Raw genomic sequence first — 20,614 nt, 5'->3', positions numbered from 1 at the left:
AATGGAAACCATTCGAACAATCCTTCCATCCAGAAAGGTCAATTCTTGACCACGGTGGATTTAAAGGATGCGTATCTACATATTCCTGTCCACAAGGAACATCATCGGTTCCTAAGGTTCGCATTCCTGGACAAGCATTACCAGTTCGTGGCGCTTCCTTTCGGATTAGCCACTGTTCCAAGGATTTTCACAAAGGTACTAGGGTCCCTTCTGGCGGTGCTAAGACCAAGGGGCATTGCTGTAGTACCTTATTTGGACGACATTCTGATTCAAGCGTCGTCCCTTCCTCAAGCAAAGGCTCACACGGACATAGTCCTGGCCTTTCTGAGATCTCACGGATGGTAAGTGAACGTGGAAAAGAGTTCTCTATCTCCGTCGACAAGAGTTCCCTTCTTGGGAACAATAATAGACTCCTTAGAAATGAGGATTTTTCTGACAGAGACCAGAAAAACAAAACTTCTAAACTCTTGTCGGATACTTCCTTCCGTTCCTCTTCCTTCCATAGCACAGTGCATGGAAGTGATAGGTTTGATGGTAGCGGCAATGGACATAGTTCCTTTTGCGCGCATTCATCTAAGACCATTTCAATTGTGTATGCTCAGTCAGTGGAATGGGGACTATACAGACTTGTCTCCGAAGATACAAGTAAATCAGAGGACCAGAGACTCACTCCGTTGGTTGGACAACCTGTCGCTAGGGGTGACCTCCCGCAGACCAGAGTGGGTCATTGTCACGACCGACGCCAGTCTGATGGGCTGGGGCGCGGTCTGGGGATCCCTGAAAGCTCAGGGTCTTTGGTCTCGGGAAGAATCTCTTCTACCGATAAATATTCTGGAACTGAGAGCGATATTCAGTGCTCTCAAGGCTTGGCCTCAGCTAGCGAGGGCCAAGTTCATACGGTTTCAATCAGACAACATGACGACTGTTGCGTACATCAACCATCAGGGGGGAACAAGGAGTTCCCTGGCGATGGAAGAAGTGACCAAAATCATTCAATGGGCGGAGACTCGCTCCTGCCACCTGTCTGCAATCCACATCCCAGGAGTGGAAACTTGGGAAGCGGATTTTCTGATTCGTCAGACATTGCATCCGGGGGTGTGGGAACTCCATCCGGAAATCTTTGCCCAAATCACTCAACTGTGGGGCATTCCAGACATGGATCTGATGGCCTCTCGTCAGAACTTCAAGGTTCCTTGCTACGGGTCCAGATCCAGGGATCCCAAGGCGACTCTAGTAGATGCACTAGTAGCACCTTGGACCTTCAACCTAGCTTATGTATTCCCGCCGTTTCCTCTCATCCCCAGGCTGGTAGCCAGGATCAATCAGGAGAGGGCGTAGGTGATCTTGATAGCTCCTGCGTAACCACGCAGGACTTGGTAGGCAGATCTGGTGAATATGTCATCGGCTTCACCATGGAAGCTACCTTTGAGACGAGACCTTCTTGTTCAAGGTCCGTTCGAACATCCGAATCTGGTCCTACTCCAGCTGACTGCTTGGAGATTGAACGCTTGATCTTATCAAAGCGAGGGTTCTCAGATTCTGTTATTGATACTCTTGTTCAGGCCAGAAAGCCTGTAACTAGAAAAATTTACCACAAAATATGGAAAAAATATATCTGTTGGTGTGAATCTAAAGGATTCCCTTGGGACAAGGTAAAGATTCCTAGGATTCTATCCTTTCTTCAAGAAGGATTGGAGAAAGGATTATCTGCAAGTTCCTTGAAGGGACAGATTTCTGCCTTGTCTGTGTTACTTCACAAAGAGCTGGCAGCTGTGCCAGATGTTCAAGCCTTTGTTCAGGCTCTGGTTAGAATCAAGCCTGTTTACAAACCTTTGACTCCTCCTTGGAGTCTCAACTTAGTTCTTTCAGTTCTTCAGGGGGTTCCGTTTGAACCCTTACATTCCGTTGATATTAAGTTATTATCTTGGAAAGTTTTGTTTTTGGCTGCAATTTCTTCCGCTAGAAGAGTTTCAGAATTATCTGCTCTGCAGTGTTCTCCTCCTTATCTGGTGTTCCATGCAGATAAGGTGGTTTTACGTACTAAACCTGGTTTTCTTCCAAAAGTTGTTTCTAACAAAAACATTAACCAGGAGATAGTCGTGCCTTCTTTGGGTCCGAAACCAGTTTCGAAGAAGGAACGTTTGTTGCACAATTTGGATGTTGTTCGCGCTCTAAAATTCTATTTAGATGCTACAAAGGATTTTAGACAAACATCTTCCTTGTTTGTTGTTTATTCTGGTAACAGGAGAGGTCAAAAAGCAACTTCTACCTCTCTCTCTTTTTGGATTAAAAGCATCATCAGATTGGCTTACGAGACTGCCGGACGGCAGCCTCCTGAAAGAATCACAGCTCATTCCACTAGGGCTGTGGCTTCCACATGGGCCTTCAAGAACGAGGCTTCTGTTGATCAGATATGTAGGGCAGCGACTTGGTCTTCACTGCACACTTTTACCAAATTTTACAAGTTTGATACTTTTGCTTCTTCTGAGGCTATTTTTTGGGAGAAAGGTTTTGCAAGCCGTGGTGCCTTCCATCTAGGTGACCTGATTTGCTCCCTCCCTTCATCCGTGTCCTAAAGCTTTGGTATTGGTTCCCACAAGTAAGGATGACGCCGTGGACCGGACACACCTATGTTGGAGAAAACAGAATTTATGTTTACCTGATAAATTACTTTCTCCAACGGTGTGTCCGGTCCACGGCCCGCCCTGGTTTTTTAATCAGGTCTGATGATTTATTTTCTTTAACTACAGTCACCACGGTATCATATGGTTTCTCCTATGCAAATATTCCTCCTTAACGTCGGTCGAATGACTGGGGTAGGCGGAGCCTAGGAGGGATCATGTGACCAGCTTTGCTGGGCTCTTTGCCATTTCCTGTTGGGGAAGAGAATATCCCACAAGTAAGGATGACGCCGTGGACCGGACACACCGTTGGAGAAAGTAATTTATCAGGTAAACATAAATTCTGTTTTTGATATGAGAAGTGTTAATTCAACTTATTGTTTTTTACCTATTTCATTACAGTGGGGTTCAAAAAAGATTACTTTGAAGGCACTCATTGACTCTGGTGCAACAAGCAACTTCATAGATTATCATGTGGTGTGTAAACATGAAATACCAATAAAAGACATAAATCATCCTTATGTTTTAAGAGTTTTTGATGGTAGCCAAGCTTTACATGGTTCAATCACACATCAAACACAGAGGTTAGTTATGAGTACACAAGAAGGACATATTGAGAATATTATTTTTGACATAACACCTTCTCCTTTATTCCCAATTATTTTGGGGTTAAAGTGGTTACAACAACATCAACCAATTATAGACTGGTCCACAAATAAAATTCAATTTTCCTCTGACAATTGCAGGAATAGATGTCAGTCTAAGATCTGTATTATACAAGCAGATTCTGATAAAACATCTAACCAGATACCAAAAGAATATTCCTCCTTCCAAGATGTCTTTGACAAGAAGGAAGCAGAATCATTGCCCCCTCACAGGGATTTCGACTGTCCAATTGAATTGTTACCTGGTTCCCCAATTCCACATGGTCATATCTATCCCCTCTCTCAACCTGAACTCACACATCTCAAACAATATTTAGATGAAAATCTAAGAAAGGGGTTCATTAGACCATCCACCTCTCCAGCAGCAGCTGGAATGTTTTTTGTCCGAAACAAAGATGGTACTCTCAGGCCAATCATTGATTACAGACAATTAAATAAAGTTACAATTAAGAACCGGTACCCCTTACCTTTAATTACAGAGTTAATAGAAAGGTTGGGTAATGCAACAATTTTTACAAAATTGGATTTAAGGGGAGCCTATAACTTGATTCGAATTAGAAAAGGAGACGAATGGCTCACAGCATTCCGTACTCGGTACGGACTGTACGAATATACTGTGATGCCATTCGGGCTCTGTAATGCCCCCGCGACATTCCAGTATTTTATAAATGAACTATTTAGAGATCTACTGGATGTCTGTATCATAATTTACCTGGATGATATTTTAATATATTCAGAATCCTTAGAACAGCATATAAAACATGTTACAACAGTTTTAACAAGACTTAGAGAGAATCAACTTTATGCTAAACCTGAAAAATGTATCTTCCACACACAAGATATTTCTTTCCTAGGATACAAAATAACAGCTGAAGGTATCAACATGGAAGATACAAAAATAACAGCTATAACAGGTTGGCCAAGACCAACCACAGTAAAGGAATTACAGAGTTTTTTAGGATTCTCAAACTTTTACCGAAAATTTATTAAAAATTTCTCACATATAGTCAAACCATTGACGAGACTTACAGGTAAACACATACCTTTTAATTGGAGTACAGAAGCACAACAAGCATTTGATACTTTGAAACGTAGTTTTACTACGGCACCCATACTTCAATTCCCAGACCCCAAAAAACAGTTTATACTTGAGGTGGATGCCTCAGAGAGTGCTTTAGGGGCTATTTTGTCTCAAAGGAAGAGTCTGTTAGATCCTATGCATCCTGTAGCATATTTTTCAAGATCTCTGTCTCCAGCAGAAATTAATTATCCTATTGGAGAAAAGGAGCTCCTATCCATAAAATCTGCTTTTGAAAATTGGAGACACTTACTAGAAGGAACTGAGACACCAATTTTGGTTATTACTGACCATAAAAATTTAGAATATTTACAAACCAATCGGACTTTGTCATCTAGACAGCTGAGATGGAGTTTGTTTTTCACCAGGTTTAATTTTCACATTCAATACCGACCTGGTTCAAGGAACGGAAAAGCAGACGCTTTATCAAGACAGAAGGTGCAAGATAAAAAAGAATCTTCACCAAGTACTATTCTACCACTTGGACATTTCATATCTTGTACTTTGACTTCTGAACAAGAGAAAGAATATTCCCAGGGAGGTAATTGCAACCCAGAAAGATTCAACCTTACGAAAGGTTCAGATGGGTTGTATTATTTCGGGAACTTATTGTACATACCTCCATCCTTACAAGGAAGTATTTTAAAACAGAACCATGATTCGATTCTAAATGGTCATCCGGGTATTCAAAATACCTATCATCTATTAAAAAGGAAATACTGGTGGCCCAAAATGTGGAAATCAGTTGAGGAATATGTTCACTCCTGTACAACTTGTATTCAACATAAAAAGGAACATAAAAGGCCATATGGGTATTTGATGTCTTTACCCATTCCGGAACGACCATGGAAGGAAGTCGCAATGGACTTCATTGTAGAATTACCGACATCAAAAAATTTCACTACAATCTTAGTGGTAATTGACCTTTTTACCAAAATGGCACATTTTCTACCTATACAAGCGTTACCTACTGCCTCACAAACAGCTGAGTTATTTCTGAACCATATAGTGAGATTACACGGTCTTCCAACTAGTGTCTTAACTGACCGAGGTAGTCAATTTACTTCGAAATTTTGGCATTCACTTTGTCAAAGGTTGAATATCACAAGAAAATTAACCACTTCTTATCATCCACAAACTAATGGACAGTGCGAACGTACCAATCAGGCATTGGAACAATATTTGAGAATTCATTGTTCTCAACAACAAGAGAAGTGGGCAGATTTTCTAGCAACTGCTGAATTTGCCTATAACAATACTAAGAATACCTCCACTCAGTTAACTCCGTTCTTCGCAAATTACGGATTTAATCCGGAATATGAATTTCATCAAAACATTCATGTGCCATGTCCTGTAGTTAATGACTTGGTCAACTCAATTGCACAATCTTTTAACCTTTTAAAAGAGAATATTCAAAAGGCTCAATCCCAACAACAACATTATTACAACCTACGACGGCGACCAGCACCTAACTATAAAGTTGGTGACTTAGCGTGGTTATCCACCCGTCATTTGAAAATTCCGGCTACTAAAGCAAAGTTTAACCAATTATATGTTGGTCCATTTCCAATTACTAAAATTATTAATTCGAATGCAGTAACCCTGCAGTTGCATGAGAAATTCCGTATACATCCTTCATTTCACGTTTCACTGTTGAAACCGTACACACCTGTTCGGTCACAACCAGTCCCTTTGTCTGTACCACCTGATACTTCATCATCAGAGGTGGATTATGAGGTTTCTGACATACTAGACTCAAGAGTATATCGTGGGGATTTACAATATCTTATCCGTTGGTCCGGTTATTCACCAGATGAGGACTCTTGGGAATCTGCTTCGCAGGTCTCTGCCCCCCGGTTGGTGAGACTTTTCCATAGACGATATCCAGATAGACCCTCTTTTTGAAAACCTGGAGGTTTTCCTTGGGTGGGGGACCTGTCATATATTGACTCTCTCATACCTGTACCTTTAATTGGTTGCTTAGCTCCCTTTATAAGGAGCCTTTGTTCATTCTCTCATTGCTTGTAATTGAGATTCACCTATTCAGGTTTTTGGGAATCTTACATGCCTCCTCCTTGTGGTCGTTACTGACTTCTGCATCCTGACAGCTTACGCTGACACCTGACCGCTCCGCCTCAGCACCGCCTCCTTCACAGAACGGACTACGCGCTCAAACACACTTGTGCCGCAGCTGCAGCTTGAGGCTCCTCTCCCTCTCTCTTCTGCGAGTAAGTACTTACCGCTCTGGATATTTGAACTTATCATCATATCTACCTAAGACTTTCCTCGCACACTGTATATATTATCCTCTTATTGCATTTTGGAGTTAATTCTATCTGGAACATTACTTTATGAGTTTCTTATAATCATCAATGTACGCTAGCTGTATCGTTACTATCATCTTACGATATTATCAAAAGGGAAGTTTCTATCATCCTGGAGTGTATTTAAATAATTTATGTTGCTAAAGCATACTCCACTTAAGTATACCATACATCCTATTGACATTACTAGTATATCTATTCCGGTATATTAGAATACCACACAGTAGTTGTGTGTTTGTTAAAGATTTACATCATACAACTACAAGGTGGTAAATTAAATCCTAGATGAATCATATGCCTAAAGAGAATTTTAGTTCAATGATTTATTCAGGAACAAACACTTTATTTTCTGAAATAGAATGTTACACATATTTATAAAACTGCATATTTGATCCTTTCGTTAAGCAGATTCAATTGAACTGTGACATTCTCTTTGCCGTTGTACAGGCAACATCTCCACGGAGATGGCTTAGAGTTTTTTGGTGTTTAAATGTAGTTTTTATTCTTCAATCAAGAGTTTGTTATTTTAAAATAGTGCTGGTATGTACTATTTACTCTGAAACAGAAAAGAGATGAAGATTTCTGTTTGTAAGAGGAAAATGATTTTAGCAACCGTTACTAAAATCGATGGCTGTTTCCACACAGGACTGTTGAGAGGAATTAACTTCAGTTGGGGGAAACAGTGAGCAGACTTTTGCTGCTTGAGGTATGACACATTTCTAACAAGACTTGGTAATGCTGGAAGCTGTCATTTTCCCTATGGGATCCGGTAAGCCATTTTTATTAAATAAGAATAAAGGGCTTCACAAGGGCTTTAAAGACTGGTAGACATTTTTCTGGGCTAAAACGATTGATTTATAAGCATTTTTAATAGTTTATAGCTTTGAGGAGTTATTTTATTCTTGGGAATTATGTTGAATAACCGGCAGGCACTGTATTGGACACCTTTTTCTCTGGGGGCCTTCTCTAATCATAGGCAGAGCCTCATTTTCGCGCCACTAATGCGCAGTTGTTTTTGGGAAGCAAGGCATGCAGATGCATGTGTGAGGAGCTCAGATACATAGAAAAAGCTTACTGAAGGCGTCATTTGGTATCGTATTCCCCTCTGGGCTTTGTTGGGTCTCAGCAAAGCAGATACCAGGGACTGTATAGGGGTTAAATATAAAAACGGCTCCGGTTCCGTTATTTTAAGAGTTAAAGCTTTCAAATTTGGTGTGCAATACTTTTAAGGCTTTAAGACACTGTGGTGAAATTTTGGTGAATTTTGAACTATTCCTTCATACTTTTTCACATATTCAGTAATAAAGTGTGTTCAGTTTAAAATTTAAAGTGACAGTAACGGTTTTATTTTAAAACGTTTTTTGTACTTTGTTATCAAGTTTATGCCTGTTTAACATGTCTGAACTATCAGATAGACTATGTTCTGTATGTGAGGAAGCCAAGGTTCCTTCTCATTTAAATAGATGTGATGTATGTGACAAAAAATTTAGAGAAAATGATGCCCAAGATGATTCCTCAAGTGAGGGGAGTAAGCATGGTACTGCATCATCCCCTCCTTTGTCTACGCCAGTCTTGCCCACACAGGAGGCCCCTAGTACATCTAGTGTGCCAATACTCCTTACTATGCAACAATTAACGGCTGTAATGGATAATTCTATCAAAAACATTTTAGCCAAAATGCCCACTTATCAGCGAAAGCGCGACTGCTCTGTTTTAGAAAATACTGAAGAGCATGAGGACGCTGATGATAATGGTTCTGACATGCCCCTACACCAGTCTGAGGGGGCCAGGGAGGTTTTGTCTGAGGGAGAAATTTCAGATTCAGGGAAAATTTCTCAACAAGCTGATCCTGATGTGATTACATTCAAATTTAAATTGGAACATCTCCGCGCTCTGCTTAAGGAGGTGTTATCTACTCTGGATGATTGTGACAATTTGGTCATTCCAGAGAAATTATGTAAGATGGACAAGTTCCTAGAGGTCCCGGGGCCCCCGAAGCTTTTCCTATACCCAAGCGGGTGGCGGACATTGTAAACAAAGAATGGGAAAGGCCCGGCATACCTTTTGTCCCTCCCCCTATATTTAAGAAATTGTTTCCTATGGTCGACCCCAGAAAGGACTTATGGCAGACAGTCCCCAAGGTCGAGGGGGCGGTTTCTACTCTAAACAAACGCACTACTATCCCTATAGAAGATAGTTGTGCTTTCAAAGATCCTATGGATAAAAAATTAGAGGGTTTGCTTAAAAAGATGTTTGTTCAGCAAGGTTACCTTCTACAACCAATTTCATGCATTGTTCCTGTCACTACAGCAGCGTGTATCTGGTTCGATGAACTAGAAAAGTCGCTCGATAAAGATTCTTCTTATGAGGAGATTTTGGACAGAATTCATGCTCTTAAATTGGCTAACTCTTTTACTTTAGACGCCACTTTGCAATTGGCTAGATTAGCGGCGAAAAATTCGGGGTTTGCTATTGTGGCGCGCAGAGCGCTTTGGCTAAAATCTTGGTCAGCGGATGCGTCTTCCAAGAACAAATTGCTTAACATACCTTTCAAGGGGAAAACGCTGTTTGGCCCTGACTTGAAAGAGATTATTTCAGATATCACTGGGGGTAAGGGCCACGCCCTTCCTCAGGATAGGTCTTTTAAGGCTAAAAATAAACCAAATTTTCGTCCCTTTCGCAGAAACGGACCAGCCCCAAGTTCTACATCCTCTAAGCAAGAGGGTAATACTTCTCAAACCAAGCCAGCCTGGAGGCCAATGCAAGGCTGGAACAAAGGTAAGCAGGCCAAGAAACCTGCCACTGCTACCAAGACTGCATGAGATGTTGGCCCCCGATCCGGGACCGGATCTGGTGGGGGCCAGACTTTCTCTCTTCGCTCAGGCTTGGGCAAGAGATGTTCTGGATCCTTGGGCGCTAGAAATAGTCTCCCAAGGTTATCTTCTGGAATTCAAGGAGCTACCCCCAAGGGGGAGGTTCCACAGGTCTCAATTGTCTTCAGACCACATAAAAAGACAGGCATTCTTACATTGTGTAGAAGACCTGTTAAAAATGGGAGTGATTCATCCTGTTCCATTAGGAGAACAAGGGATGGGATTCTACTCCAATCTGTTCATAGTTCCCAAAAAAGAGGGAACATTCAGACCAATCTTAGATCTCAAGATCCTAAACAAATTTCTCAAGGTTCCATCGTTCAAAATGGAAACCATTCGGACAATTCTTCCTACCATCCAGGAAGGTCAATTCATGACCACGGTGGATTTAAAGGATGCGTATCTACATATTCCTATCCACAAGGAACATCATCGGTTCCTAAGGTTCGCCTTTCTGGACAAACATTACCAGTTTGTGGCACTTCCATTCGGATTAGCCACTGCTCCAAGAATTTTCACAAAGGTACTAGGGTCCCTTCTAGCGGTGCTACGACCAAGGGTCATTGCAGTAGTACCTTACTTGGACGACATACTGATTCAAGCGTCGTCCCTACCACAAGCAAAGGCTCATACGGACATTGTCCTGGCCTTTCTCAGATCTCACGGGTGGAAAGTGAACGTAGAAAAAAGTTCTCTATCTCCGTCAACAAGAGTTCCCTTCTTGGGAACAATAATAGACTCATTAGAAATGAGGATTTTTCTGACAGAGGCCAGAAAATCAAAACTTCTAAGCTCTTGTCAAGTACTTCATTCTGTTCTTCTTCCTTCCATAGCGCAGTGCATGGAAGTAATAGGTTTGATGGTCGCGGCAATGGACATAGTTCCTTTTGCGCGAATTCATCTGAGACCATTACAACTGTGCATGCTCAGTCAGTGGAATGGGGATTATACAGACTTGTCTCCGACGATACAAGTAGATCAGAGGACCAGAGATTCACTCCGTTGGTGGCTGACCCTGGACAACCTGTCACAGGGGATGAGCTTCCGCAGACCAGAGTGGGTCATTGTCACGACCGACGCCAGTCTGGTGGGCTGGGGCGCGGTCTGGGAACCCCTGAAAGCTCAGGGTCTTTGGTCTCGGGAAGAATCTCTTCTCCCGATAAATATTCTGGAACTGAGAGCGATATTCAATGCTCTCAAGGCTTGGCCTCAGCTAGCAAAGGCCAAATTCATACGGTTTCAATCAGACAACATGACGACTGTTGCGTATATCAACCATCAGGGGGGAACAAGGAGTTCCCTGGCGATGGAAGAAGTGACCAAAATCATTCAATGGGCGGAGACTCATTCCTGCCACTTGTCTGCAATCCACATCCCAGGAGTGGAAAATTGGGAAGCGGATTTTCTGAGTCGTCAGACATTTCATCCGGGGGAGTGGGAACTCCATCCGGAAATCTTTGCCCAAATAACTCAATTGTGGGGCATTCCAGACATGGATCTGATGGCCTCTCGTCAGAACTTCAAGGTTCCTTGCTACGGGTCCAGATCCAGGGATCCCAAGGCGACTCTAGTAGATGCACTAGTAGCACCTTGGACCTTCAACCTAGCTTATGTATTCCCACCGTTTCCTCTCATCCCCAGGCTGGTAGCCAGGATCAATCAGGAGAGGGCATCGGTGATCTTGATAGCTCCTGCGTGGCCACGCAGGACTTGGTATGCAGACCTGGTGAATATGTCATCGGCTCCACCATGGAAGCTACCTTTGAGACAGGACCTTCTTGTTCAAGGTCCGTTCGAACATCCGAATCTGGCCTCACTCCAACTGACTGCTTGGAGATTGAACGCTTGATTTTATCAAAGCGAGGGTTCTCAGATTCTGTCATTGATACTCTTGTTCAGGCCAGAAAGCCTGTAACTAGAAAAATCTACCATAAAATATGGAAAAAATATATCTGTTGGTGTGAATCTAAAGGATTCCCATGGAACAAGATAAAAATTCCTAAGATTCTATCCTTTCTTCAAGAAGGTTTGGAGAAAGGATTATCTGCAAGTTCTTTGAAGGGACAGATTTCTGCTTTATCTGTTTTACTTCACAAAAAGCTGGCGGCTGTGCCAGATGTTCAAGCTTTTGTTCAGGTTCTGGTTAGAATCAAGCCTGTTTACAAACCTTTGACTCGTCCTTGGAGTCTCAATTTAGTTCTTTCAGTTCTTCAGGGGGTTCCGTTTGAACCCCTACATTCCGTTGATATCAAGTTATTATCTTGGAAAGTTTTGTTTTTGGTTGCAATTTCTTCTGCTAGAAGAGTTTCAGAGTTATCTGCTCTGCAGTGTTCTCCTCCTTATCTGGTGTTCCATGCAGATAAGGTGGTTTTGCGTACTAAACCTGGTTTTCTTCCGAAAGTTGTTTCTAACAAAAACATTAACCAGGAGATAGTCGTGCCTTCTTTGTGTCCGAATCCAGTTTCAAAGAAGGAACGTTTGTTGCACAATTTGGATGTAGTTCGTGCTCTAAAATTCTATTTAGATGCTACAAAGGATTTCAGACAAACATCTTCCTTGTTTGTTGTTTATTCTGGTAAAAGGAGAGGTCAAAAAGCAACTTCTACCTCTCTCTCTTTTTGGCTTAAAAGCATCATCAGATTGGCTTATGAGACTGCCGGACGACAGCCTCCTGAAAGAATCACAGCTCATTCCACTAGGGCCGTGGCTTCCACATGGGCCTTCAAGAACGAGGCTTCTGTTGATCAGATATGTAAGGCAGCGACTTGGTCTTCACTGCACACTTTTACTAAATTTTACAAATTTGATACTTTTGCTTCTTCTGAGGCTATTTTTGGGAGAAAGGTTTTGCAAGCCGTGGTGCCTTCCATCTAGGTGACCTGATTTGCTCCCTCCCATCATCCGTGTCCTAAAGCTTTGGTATTGGTTCCCACAAGTAAGGATGACGCCGTGGACCGGACACACCTATGTTGGAGAAAACAGAATTTATGTTTACCTGATAAATTACTTTCTCCAACGGTGTGTCCGGTCCACGGCCCGCCCTGGTTTTTTAATCAGGTCTGATGATTTATTTTCTTTAACTACAGTCACCACGGTATCATATGATTTCTCCTATGCAAATATTCCTCCTTTACGTCGGTCGAATGACTGGGGAAGGCGGAACCTAGGAGGGATCATGTGACCAGCTTTGCTGGGCTCTTTGCCATTTCCTGTTGGGGAAGAGAATATCCCACAAGTAAGGATGACGCCGTGGACCGGACACACCGTTGGAGAAAGTAATTTATCAGGTAAACATAAATTCTGTTTTTTTCATATATCCATATCATTTCTGTTTTTCTTGTGGTTATTGTGGAATAATTTAATTTCCAATATGTACCTCTTTTGGCAAATCCTGAGACTTAATTGTGCTTTCTCACAACTGGTGACATGCAGTGAAAAGCTCTTAAAAGAAATGGCAAGTTATCTTGTCTTTCCCTAGTAGCTCTTACTCATGAAGAGCTGCTCCCGTTTAAGGATTACACAAAGTCCTTTTCATGTGGAAAAGAGACATTCTACTTTGAGATATTATTTTGGATTATGTTTCCTTCAAGGATAACAACTTTGTTTATGAGTGCTACTTAGGGAACTGAGCTTAAAATAGGGAAATGATGATATGTAGGTATGTCTGAAGACAAGAAATATTCTTGTAGTCCATAATGGATTGAGTCATCATCTTCAGATGTGGAGACTGGAACTGGAGCCATCTGCACTCAGGAAACCAACTGAAATTTAATGTGACAGGTGTCTCTGAATATAAATGGACAACATGTAATATTTAAAGGGACAGTATACACCAATTTTGATATAACTGCATGTAATAGACACTATTATAAAGATGAATATGCACAAATACTGATCTTAAAATTCTTGTGGATCTTTATTGCTAATATTTTTTGACATATAAAAAAAACTCCTTTCGGAGTAAGGTTTGTTATCATTCTTGAGAAGGGTGGTGGTTGTATACAGTATAGTATTTGAGAGCTAGAATCAAGCTAAGACACTTTCTTTCTCTCTATAGATAGGAGCCCATATCGGCAAAATCAGAGCCTTTTCATGAAGAAGAGGAAGTTGGAATCGTCATAATTGCCACCGGTTTCCTGGAATACAGTTTCTCTGCTACACTGAACTCAACTAAAGTTAACGTCTGCCCCTAACCATCTGAATTTCACTACAATATTAGTCAGAAACATGATCTGTTTGTGCTTTTAATTTGAAGGGCCAGTATAATGATACAATGACACGCGCAAACCGCCTTTTAATTTTTAAATGAAAAGAGAATTTGAATTCTTTTATGTGTGTGCAAAGCAGAATTGTGGGTTCTTAATTTGATCACATTGACTAATCTGCACAAAGATTTTTTTTTTATTTTTTTTTAATTACACATTTTTCTACTACTAACAATAACTTTGGTTACTGTGGAAAGCCATGTTTATCAAATACAACCTAAGCTCCTACAATATCTATGGCTTTAAGAAGTGTGGTGTTAAGTTGGATGCACCCATTGCTTGGCACCATAACTGTCTTATAGAAGATTTCCTATCCAACAATAGTATCCTATCCAGTCATTGAGTGTCATTCCAACATTGTTCAATCTAGTTATTTAAGTTGAGATAAACTAGAAAGGCATTAAAATAAATTGCTGTATAGAGTTGGGCCAGTGCACGCTTACCCTAAGAGAGGAGTTGTGTTTTAAAACATAATTTTCACTGTTATCCTATATATGCTCTGGCCAGTTGCACTCACGTTTATTTTCTGAGTTCAGTGTCCCTTAAATTGTATATAATTTCTATTACAATCTCTGCACAATTTAGGGCTAGATTTATTAAAGCTGAGGCGTACATGGTCGCGTATACGCGCCCCTGTACGCCTCAGCTCGCCTGTGGCGGGGCGAAATTACCCGCAGGTATTCGCCATTGCACACGAGCGCAATTTTGCGCTCACATGCAATCCCGTCCCCTGCTCGCGCACAGCCAATAAAGCGCGGGCAGGAGCTGTCAATCTCCTCGGTCTGACTAGACCGAGGAGATTGAATTTCGCCACCTTAGAGGTGGCGAAGAGGTTAGGGAAGCGGCAGTCTGGAGACCGCTGCTTGATAAATTACGGCGAGCAAGTTCTTGTGAGAACTTGCAGCCGTAGGGCTTTAATAAATCTAGCCCTTAGAGTGAGTATGAAATCCTAATGTTTACATCCCTCAAGAACTGAATCTGAACTCCCTTGTTCCAGAGTGAGGCCTAAGCTTCATGTCCGCATTGGCTGCATTATTTCATCTTATATCACCTAACAAGAAACAAACTTCAAAAGTATTTTACACAACATTTTGCTGTCAGAGCAACAGTCTTCCATAAATAGTTATTAATAATGTATTAATGCATTTGCTACGATATTTTTTTAGCCTTGAAAAAAAGGAGAATGTTAAATCATCACAAAAGAAAACCTATTGGTGTTAATCATTCAACTGTAATTTAAGACCAGCCGGTGTAAACTTAAATATTTTAATTTATCATGTTGTATAGTATTGTGTTCTTTTTGTTTTTCTTTTAATCTATATATATATATATATAGTCTGTTCTTAAAGCCGCTTGTTTTAGTATGAAATAAAATATTTGTAAATTGGTTAAATTGTTTTAAATTATTTGACATAGGATTAAATGAAACTACAGTTTACTTGTATTGCATACATGTGTATTCTTCCCTAGGGCCTGATACCACATTCAATATCACAGTAGTTATTACAAAACTTTATAACATGTTAGGGCTATCAAATGTCCATTGCTGACTCTTGGTACCACACAGTTTTTTATTAGTGCAGAATTTTAGTTACACATTTTTGGCTCTAGCACAGTTGCATTTGCTCCATCCTTAACCAAAATGTTCAGTTTATCTTGTTCCCATTCTCAAGGCATAAAACAAACCATGTTTAACTTGTCATTCATTTATTTCTTGAGTCAGTAGTACAGTGGACACTCAGCAACTAAGTCAGGATAGATAATTATATCCTGTTCTAAAGGCTTTAAACCCAGGTATTTGCATTCTAAAGATGCATTCATGATGTTAAGTGTCTGTGGAGAGAATAGGTGTTAGATTTGCTGGGTCCAGAAGGTAAGGTATACTCTAGATTAGTCATATCTTCAGTACTGGCACGGTGGTTGCTTCAGTTTGTGGCTTAAAGAGGGATGAAACCTAACAAATTGTCTTTTATGATTCAGATAAAGTGTACAATTTAATTATTTTTATCAAATGTACTTTATTCATTTGTTACCCTTTGTTAAAAAAAACATGTAGGTAGGCTCAGGAGCATGCATATGTTTGGGTGTAAGGTATAGAAAGCTGTGATTCCACACAGTAATAAATACTAAACAGTTAAATTATAAACGCATATTCTTTTTTATTAAAGAAACACAGGCACAGCTAGACAAATGTATGCATATACAGAGTAAAATTATAGACAATTCACAATGCGCATTTGAAATAAGCATTACCTATATCAATGGCCACAGTACAGTTATTATAGTCCTCCGATAATGCTCAAAATAGAGAGATTCTTGTAAGAGGAGCCTTATCAGGTTAGCTAGATATCAGTTCATGTAGAACCTGTGTTTCTTATTTATATATATATATATATATATATATATATAATAAACAAAACAACTTTCTCAAACTAAATATATCATCTAAACACATCCCCAATTGACCCGGAGCTTTCAGATGCAAGTCATCCCCATTATATATATAGAAGAAAGGACAATATACAGGTATATGCTATCCAGTATTGCAGGATAAACCAGCTTATGGGGGGTAGTTATCAAGCCGTCTTCTTTTCTGGCTTCGCCGGCCCAATACGCCCGCCTAAGCTCGCCTACCTTCGCCGCCGCGGACCTGAAAAAATATGCCTAAGTTATCAAATAAAGCTGTCAAAAAGCCTCGGGGCGATGAGCAGCGGACTGTGAGAGTTATCACTCATCCGATCTCGCTGCTCTTCGGCTTTTTCCCAGCTTTATTGCTAGCCTGTCACTAAGCACCCACACTAAACTACACTGTTCTACCCCTATACCGGCGCCCCCGGAGCCTCCCGCAACTCAATAAAGTTACTAACCCCTAAACCGCCGCTCCTAGACCCTGCCGCAAGTCTTATAAATGTATTAACCCCTAAACCGCCGCTCCTAGACCCTGCTGCAACTCTGATAAATGTATTAACCCCTAAACCGCCGCTCCCGGACACCGCTGACACCTACATTATACCTAGTAACCCCTATCCTGCCCCCCCTATACCGTCGCCCTCTATAATAAAATTATTAACCCCTATCCTGCTGATCCCTCGCTGCAACTAAATAAATAGTTTAACCCCTAAACCGCCGCTCCCTGAACCCGCCGCAACCTATATTAAACCTATTAACCCCTATCCTGCCCCCCCTACACCGTCGTCACCTATAATAAATGTATTAACCCCTATCCTGCCCCCCACTACACCGCCGCCACTGTAATAAAATTATTAACCCCTAAACCTAAGTCTAACACTAACCCTAACGCCCCCCTAACTTAAATATTAATTAAATAAATCTAAATAATATTTTTATTATTAACTATATTAATCCTATTTAAAACTAAATACTTACCTTTAAAATAAACCCTAATATAGCTACAATGTAATTAATAATTATATTCTAGCTATCTTAGGATTTATTTTTATTTTACAGGCAACTTTCAATTTATTTTAACTAGGTGCAATAGCTATTAAATAGTTATTAACTATTTAATAGCTTACCTATCTAAAATAAACTGAAATTTACCTGTAAAATAAATCCTAACCTAAGTTACAATTACACCTAACACTACACTATACTTTAATAAATTATTCCTATTTAAAACTAAATACTTACCTGTAAAGTAAACCCTAAGATAGCTACAATATAAATAATAATTATATTGTAGCTATCTTAGGATTTATATTTATTTTACAGGTAACTTTGTATTTATTTTAGCTAGTTAGAATAGTTATTAAATAGTTATTAACTATTTAATAACTACCTAGCTAAAAGAAATACAAAATTACCTGTAAAATAAATCCTAACCTAAGTTACAATTAAACCTAACACTACACTATCATTAAATTAATTAAATAAACTACCTACAAATAACTACAATTAAATACAATTACATAAACTAAAGTACAAAAAATAAAAAAAGCTAAGTTACAAAAAATAAAAAAATAAGTTACAAACATTTTAAAAATATTACAACAATTTTAAGCTACTTACACCTAATCTAAGCCCCCTAATAAAATAACAAACCCCCCCAAAATAAAAAAAATGCCCTACCCTATTCTAAATTAAATAAAGTTCAAAACTCTTTTACCTTACCAGCCCTTAAAAGGGCCATTTGTGGGGGCATGCCCCAAAGAATTCAGCTCTTTTGCCTGTAAAAGAAAAATACAACCCCCCCCCAACATTAAAACCCACCACCCACATACCCCTAATCTAACCCAAACCCCCTTACAAAAACCTAACACTAATCCCCTGAAGATCATCCTACCTTGTCTTCACTCAGCCGAGCAGCGATGGAACCGAAGTGGACATCCGGAGCGGAAGAAGTTAATCCTCCAAGCGGCGCTGAAGAAATCTTCCATCCGATGAAGTCATCATCCAGGCGGCGTTGAAGAAGTCTTTGATCCGGCCGATGTCATCTTCCAAGAGGCGCTGAAGATGTCTTCTATCCGGGCGATGTCATCTTCCATGCCGGGTCTTGAATCTTCCTCCCGCCGACGCGGAACCACCTCCTTCACCGACGGACTACGAAGAATGAAGGCTCCCTTAAGGGACGTCATCCAAGATGGCGTCCCCTCAATTCCGATTGGCTGATAGGATTCTCTCAGCCAATCAGAATTAAGGTAGGAAAATCTGATTGGCTGATGGAACAGCCAATAGAATGCGAGCTCAATCTGATTGGCTGATTCCATTAGCCAATCAGATTTTTCCTACCTTAATTCCGATTGGCTGATAGAATCCTATCAGCCAATCGGAATTGAGGGGACGCCATCTTGGATGACGTCCCTTAAAGGAGCCTTCATTCATCGTAGTCCGTCTGTGAAGAAGGAGGTTCCGCGTCGGCGGGAGGAAGATTCAAGACCCGACTTGGAAGATGACATCGCCCGGATAGAAGACATCTTCAGCGCCTCTTGGAAGATGACATCGGCCGGATCAAAGACTTCTTCAATGCCGCCTGGATGATGACTTCATCGGATGGAAGATTTCTTCAGCGCCGCTTGGAGGATTAACTTCTTCCGCTCCGGATGTCCACTTCGGTTCCATCGCTGCTCGGCTGAGTGAAGACAAGGTAGGATGATCTTCAGGGGATTAGTGTTAGGTTTTTGTAAGGGGGTTTGGGTTAGATTAGGGGTATGTGGGTGGTGGGTTTTAATGTTTGGGGGGGTTTGTTATTTTATTAGGGGTCTTAGATTAGGTGTAAGTAGCTTAAAATTGTTGTAATATTTTTAAAATGTTTGTAACTTATTTTTTTTATTTTTTGTAACTTAGCTTTTTTTATTTTTTGTACTTTAGTTAGTTTATGTAATTGTATTTAATTGTAGTTATTTGTAGGTAGTTTATTTAATTAATTTAATGATAGTGTAGTATTAGGCTTAATTGTAACTTAGGTTAGGATTTATTTTACAGGTAATTTTGTATTTCTTTTAGCTAGGTAGTTATTAAATAGTTAATAACTATTTAATAACTATTCTAGCTAGCTAAAATAAATACAAAGTTACCTGTAAAATAAATATAAATCCTAAGATAGCTACAATATAATTATTATTTATATTGTAGCTATCTTAGGGTTTATTTTACAGGTAAGTATTTAGTTTTAAATAGGAATAATTTATTAAAGTATAGTGTAGTGTTAGGTGTAATTGTAACTTAGGTTAGGATTTATTTTACAGGTAAATTTCAGTTTATTTTAGATAGGTAAGCTATTAAATAGTTAATAACTATTTAATAGCTATTGTACCTAGTTAAAATAAATTGAAAGTTGCCTGTAAAATAAAAATAAATCCTAAGATAGCTAGAATATAATTATTATTTATATTGTAGCTATATTAGGGTTTATTTTAAAGGTAAGTATTTAGTTTTAAATAGGATTAATTTAGTTAATAATAAAAATATTATTTAGATTTATTTAATTAATATTTAAGTTAGGGGGGCGTTAGGGTTAGTGTTAGACTTAGGTTTAGGGGTTAATAATTTTATTACAGTGGCGGCAGCGTAGTGGGGGGCAGGATAGGGGTTAATAAATTTATTATAGGTGGCGACGGTGTAGGGGGGGCAGATTAGGGGTTAATAAATTTATTATAGGTGGCGACGGGTTCAGGGAGCGGCGGTTTAGGGGTTAATACATTTTATTATAGTTGCGGTGGGCTCCGGGAGCGGCGGTTTAGGGGTTAATATGTATAGAGTAGCTTGCGGTGGGCTCCGGGAGCGGCAGTTTAGGGGTTAATTGCGGTGGGCTCCGGGAGCGGCGGTTTAGGGGTTAATATGTATAGAGTAGCTTGCGGTGGGCTCCGGGAGCGGCAGTTTAGGGGTTAATTGCGGTGGGCTCCGGGAGCGGCGGTTTAGGGGTTAATATGTATAGAGTAGCTTGCGGTGGGCTCCGGGAGCGGCGGTTTAGGGGGTAATAACTTTATTTAGTTGCGGCGGTGTAGGGGGCACAGATTAGTGGTGTTTAGACTCGGGGTACATGTTAGGGTGTTAGGTGCAGACAGCTCCCATAGAAATCAATGGGATGTCTGTCAGCAGCGAACTTGTACTTTCGCTATGGTCAGACTCCCATTGATTCCTATGGGATCCGCCGCCTCCAGGGGTGGCGGTTTGAAAACCAGGTACACTGGGCCGTAAAAGTGCCGAGCGTACCTGCTAGTCATTTGATAACTAGCAAAAGTATTCTACTTTAGCCGGTCTCAAGCCTTTGATAACTAAGGCGAATCAGCCTCGCCACAAATACGCTGCGGAATTCCAGCGTATTTGAG

The 20,614-nt window shown here is 40.4% G+C and overlaps 1 protein-coding gene across 2 annotated transcripts in view; it reads left to right on the top strand.

Moving 5' to 3' along the window:
* The window catches only part of RAD52 (RAD52 homolog, DNA repair protein), a 362,327-nt gene extending 347,108 nt beyond the window's left edge, over nucleotides 1-15,219 (top strand). For both annotated transcript variants that reach the window (XM_053718842.1, XM_053718841.1), the window contains exon 12: nucleotides 13,619-15,219. In XM_053718842.1, coding sequence (XP_053574817.1) covers nucleotides 13,619-13,683 — 65 coding nt within the window. In that variant the 3' untranslated portion in view covers nucleotides 13,684-15,219. The remainder of the gene's footprint in view (nucleotides 1-13,618) is intronic.
* Nucleotides 15,220-20,614: the final 5,395 nt, after the last annotated feature.

Source organism: Bombina bombina, chromosome 6 (genome assembly GCF_027579735.1).
Source record: "Bombina bombina isolate aBomBom1 chromosome 6, aBomBom1.pri, whole genome shotgun sequence".
In the NCBI taxonomy this organism is placed as follows: domain Eukaryota; kingdom Metazoa; phylum Chordata; class Amphibia; order Anura; family Bombinatoridae; genus Bombina; species Bombina bombina.
The sequence above is the reverse complement of the archived record's forward strand: the minus strand, read 5'-3'. Positions and strand labels throughout refer to the sequence as shown.